The sequence below is a fragment of the Epinephelus fuscoguttatus genome, linkage group LG12 (assembly GCF_011397635.1).
Source record: "Epinephelus fuscoguttatus linkage group LG12, E.fuscoguttatus.final_Chr_v1".
Taxonomy (NCBI): Eukaryota; Metazoa; Chordata; class Actinopteri; order Perciformes; family Serranidae; genus Epinephelus; species Epinephelus fuscoguttatus.
Window position 1 is genome coordinate 31,434,416 of NC_064763.1, and position 4,379 is coordinate 31,438,794.

Genomic DNA, 4,379 nt, shown 5'->3' on the forward strand with positions numbered 1-4,379 from the left:
GTCGCAATTTCCCCTGTGAGCCACAGCGCCCTCTGGTGGTTTCCTGCCGCAGGTGCACCACTTCCTTAATCACATGGAGGCTGTGATCATTATCCAGGGTTAAATGTGAAACACGATAGCAGAGGCCTAAAAGGCTTATTGCTTGATGATTGAAATACACTCATCACTGGGTAAACTTGGTAATTGTTTTCCCAGACAGCTCCATGATGATGGCTGTTCTTCTAGGCTATTTAAGACGTATTAACACCACGATAAATCCCAATTACAAGTTCTGCATTTAAGTTTCTAAGGCATAATAGAACAGTGGCCCGTCATCAGTATGATGTACTAACAGTATTAACAGTATTAAAAGTAAAAACACTCATTTAGCAGAATGGCTCATGACAGTATTACAGCTTTTATTATAGGCTATTACTGTGTTATGGTGTATTAATGTGTAGGTAGCTTTTTAATGTTTTAGATGGATAAGTTGGAGTTAATTTAACTACATTATAAGCTTTGTAATTCAATCTCTAAGAGTGGGCCTCATGCAGCAACATTATCTCAATTTTCTTTTATATTTTCTCTTCATTTGCAGTTTAGAGAAAAAAAAATGCGAGGAGTCAACTCCAGATGCACCAAATGTCCTTAACCATTCAAATCAGCTCTTACTCAGGTGTGCTGAATGATGAATCCCACTCACTTGTATGTAACCTATTAGCACAGATGACAGCTTCTAACCACTGTATACAGGCAGGTGTGGGGCCATGTGCAAAAGACTTTAGCACATGCCCAAGACTGGAGAGAAGCTATGGCTGTGAGATCAAGTTTAGCAGTAGTGAAATCAACCTACTGTTAAATAAACTTTAACAAATTAGATTTTTCAGTGTCTATAATGGTGTTATAGAAAAACTTTGCATGTCAGCAGCAGTGGGGGAGGAAGTATTCAGATACTGAATGGAGCTGGGTGGAGCTGTGTGTGTGTGGAGGTGTGACTGAGGCTGAATGATTGCCTGATGAGTATCACCTGCATCTGCCTGAAAATGTTTGTTTGGCACAGAGCGAGGGTGAAGCAGGGTGCTGATATTTCTGTTCACCGCTAAAGTTTCTACCATCATATAGTCCAGTTCTGCAAGTCAATCTACATAAATGTATGTTTGAAAGTATGTTTCATCATGAAAGAGTTAAATAAACACTCTCGAACTGGAGCAAAGGCTTCATGTTTCCTCCTTGGATTCAGTGTGTCAGACAGATCCCTGTGCTCCACTCCCAGTGACTAACTGAGTCTTGATAGTCACGCTATAGTAAGGGAGTGAAAAATACAATACTATCTTGTGAAGTGTTGTGGTGTAGAAATAGAAAGTGGCCTAAGATTAGAATACTCAAGAAGAGTAAAAGTAACTCAGTTTTGTTTTTTAATTATCTTGGCAAAAGTGCCCTCGACCACTTGTAAAATTTTCTCCTACGTAATAGAAGAGCAAAAATAAGAAAACAAGAAGAACAAATTGTGGATACAAACAAAAATAATATAAAATATGTTTACATATCGTTGTGTTATATAGATTCATCTTTTTTTTAACATGAAATCTTAATCTGTGAAGTAACTGCAATACTTAAAATAATTAGAGAACAATATTTCTTTCTGAAGAATTATATGTAACAGGATGTGAAGTAAAAAATTAAGATTAGATTAAATGTACTTGGTTACTTTCCACTACTTGTAAGCATGAGATTTTTACTTTATGTGTCTATCATAGTTTTTTTTTAGCTAAAGTCAAAGAGAATTACCTTGTGAAATAACAAGACAATAAAAAGGCATTTCAGCCATATGCAGGTGGACCTAATCTGAAGGTAGCATAATCATGATGCAATCTGCAGCCTGTGTAAATCTGATAAACATTGATCTTGATTCAATTTTCAGTCAACTGCAATAGTTTGTGTGTCTATATAACCCCTTAATGTCTTTGATTTTTACTGAAATATTCAGTCCCATGATGCCATGTTTTTTTATGGCCACAATCCAACGCACAATTGGAAATATTGCAGAAATTTCCTGCACCACTCCATACACATTTCCCCAAAATTCAGCTTCATGTGTTTGGTATGTTTGGAAACTTTGAGATCTTAACTAATTAAGATTAAGTTTGTGGATCTGGACAACCCTAAAACAGATCAGTAGGATTGCAAGAGATTAATTCTCATCCATACCTTGACTTTTTGCAGTTTGTATTCACCTGATAAATTATGATGATGTTTCACAGGTTGATTATTATAAACTGAGCTGTGTGAAGCTCCCCAGTGGTGTCAAAGTGTCAGTATAGAAAGACACAGATGTGATTGAGGTACATGGCACTCATATTGTGAATCTCTCTGTTTCTTTGCTCATTCTCTTTATTCATCGTCTTGAACATAGGCAGTCATGGAAATCACAGTAACAGCAAGACTGGTGATCGTGTTGATGTAGAAGACAATGACGATGATGAGGATGATGATGCCATCAATGGTGGAGATGAAGAAGAGCAAAAACTCTGAGGTGTTTTCACCGTTCTGCAGCCAACCTCGGCAGCTCAGGCCTCTCTGTCACACTGATTCAGCTTTTTTCTCTCAATTCTGTCATTCCTATTCTCTGTCTTTCTTACATCTTTCCTTTCTTTTGTGATATTTCTTTAAAAAATGCAAAAGTGCTGTGAACAACTGACACCAGTAAGCACCTGAAGTCCAGCCCGGGATCCTGCTTTGATTAGCCGGACCAACGGAGCCGGGGAGATGAAGGGTGGGGGAGAGGAAGAAGAGAAGGAGGGATGGAAGTGCAGGAGGAGGGAGAGGAAGAAGAGGAGGAGATAAGGAGGTGTGATGGAAGTGCTCCCTTCTCAGTGCTGGATCCTCCTGATGGACTGAATCTGGGGAGTCTGGGAGTGAGAGCCAAACTCACGGTAACACTTGTACTCTCCTCCGCGACAGTCACACTCCATGATGTACTGGTGGCCACGGTAGCCAGGGTACTGGTAGCACACAAAGCTGAAGGAATATACAAGAATATACTTATTAAATGCACACACTCAGTTAAGAATAGCCGAAGGAGCCCAAAACTGACATTGTGTATTATTAAATGTAGCTGTTGCTCAGGATCAGCTGAAGGTGTGTAAAGCTTCACATTAAACGTTATGATGATGGACTTACGCTCCACTCTGAATGTGCATGGATCCAACCTCGTTGTTCATCCAGCCCATGGCCTGCAGAGAGGGGTAGTCATCACACAGCTCGAACTGACGACCGGTCATGTTCTCCATCTCGAAGATGGTCATGCGGGACTCCTTATGGTTCTGTACAAAGGGGGAGAAAAGGAGGTTTAGCGCAATTTGAGATGAAGCTCAGCCTGAAGTGGACTAAGGGCTGTTACTGTGTTGTTCGTTAAACCTACAGCACAGCAGATGGGCCTGAAGGAGATCATCCTCTCAATGCGGTAGGAGTTGCTGCCACTGTAGGCCTCGAAGCGAGGGTAGTCTCCCTTCTCCAGGACAAACTGCTGGCCGCAGAAGCTGGAGTGCTCGTAGCCCACCCAGCTGCAAGCAAACAGCGAGAATATAAAAATCAGCACACACTTTCAAAATCTTTAAAAATAAGTTGCACCATTTCAGTTTGTAAATCAGCAGTGAGGAAAAGCTCTCTGGGTACGTACGCGCCACACTCGACCTTCAGGGAGCGGATGTTCTCCATCCCACACTCCATGATGTTCTGGCAGCAGGCGGTGAACTCCATACGCCTGCCCTGGAAGTACTCCTGATCGTACACGGTGATCTGTACAACACAGAAGACAACACAAAAAGGATAAATGGGGGTTGAGTAAGCCCAAATGCATCAGAATCTCTTGTTGTTGTGGTGTTAAGTGTGTGCATCATGCTTACCTTCCAGGGGCCCATGGGCATGGGAGTTGTCTGAGCCATTTTGTCTTGTTTTTCAGTACTACCTGTGAGGAAACAGACAGTCAGACTGGCTGATGGAAGAAAACACTAGAAACACAAACCTGTATAATAAATAACCAGCCATTCCTTGTCCCGTCTGCTGTGCCAGGTGGCATTTTAGCTTTCTCTAACTGTGTCTTTACTGTTTACTGCATTGCAAAATTAAGTCCCAGGTTTTTCACATGCAATTAAAACATAAGCCTGTAACCTCAAGCCTCCAATTTCCTCTCCTTGATTTGTTTTTAAATGGCTCCCATATCTCCAGTAAAGGTAATAAACTTCTTACTTTGCCTTCACTGCAGCCAATTAAGACTCCCTGCTTCTAGTTAATATAGTGCATTAGAGACCCTTACTACATCATGTCCATAGATTGGGAAACTGTTTTGTATTGTTAACTGGTTTGACCTACCCAAACTGGTGAACTGTGTGGCGCAGGGT

General features: G+C 41.1%; 1 protein-coding gene across 1 annotated transcript; it reads right to left on the reverse strand.

The window, feature by feature from the left end:
* Positions 1-2,352: 2,352 nt before the first annotated feature.
* LOC125898920 (beta-crystallin A1-like) lies at positions 2,353-4,379 on the reverse strand. The gene is made up of 6 exons (XM_049592974.1): positions 4,347-4,379; positions 3,885-3,942; positions 3,659-3,777; positions 3,401-3,542; positions 3,160-3,302; positions 2,353-2,997 (listed from the first exon to the last, which is right to left on the reverse strand). The coding sequence occupies exons 2-6, from the start codon at positions 3,921-3,923 to the stop codon at positions 2,850-2,852; spliced, it is 591 nt and encodes a 196-aa protein (XP_049448931.1). The 5' UTR covers positions 3,924-3,942; positions 4,347-4,379; the 3' UTR covers positions 2,353-2,849.

Coding starts and splice junctions, on each gene's coding strand:
- LOC125898920 (XM_049592974.1), bottom strand. CDS start 3,923: ATGGCTCAGACAACTCCCATGCCCATGGGCCCCTGGAAG. Junction 3,303..3,400: donor TCAGGCCCATCTGCTGTGCT/GTAGGTTTAACG, acceptor CCCTTTGTACAG/AACCATAAGGAGTCCCGCAT. Junction 2,998..3,159: donor ATGCACATTCAGAGTGGAGC/GTAAGTCCATCA, acceptor ATATTCCTTCAG/CTTTGTGTGCTACCAGTACC.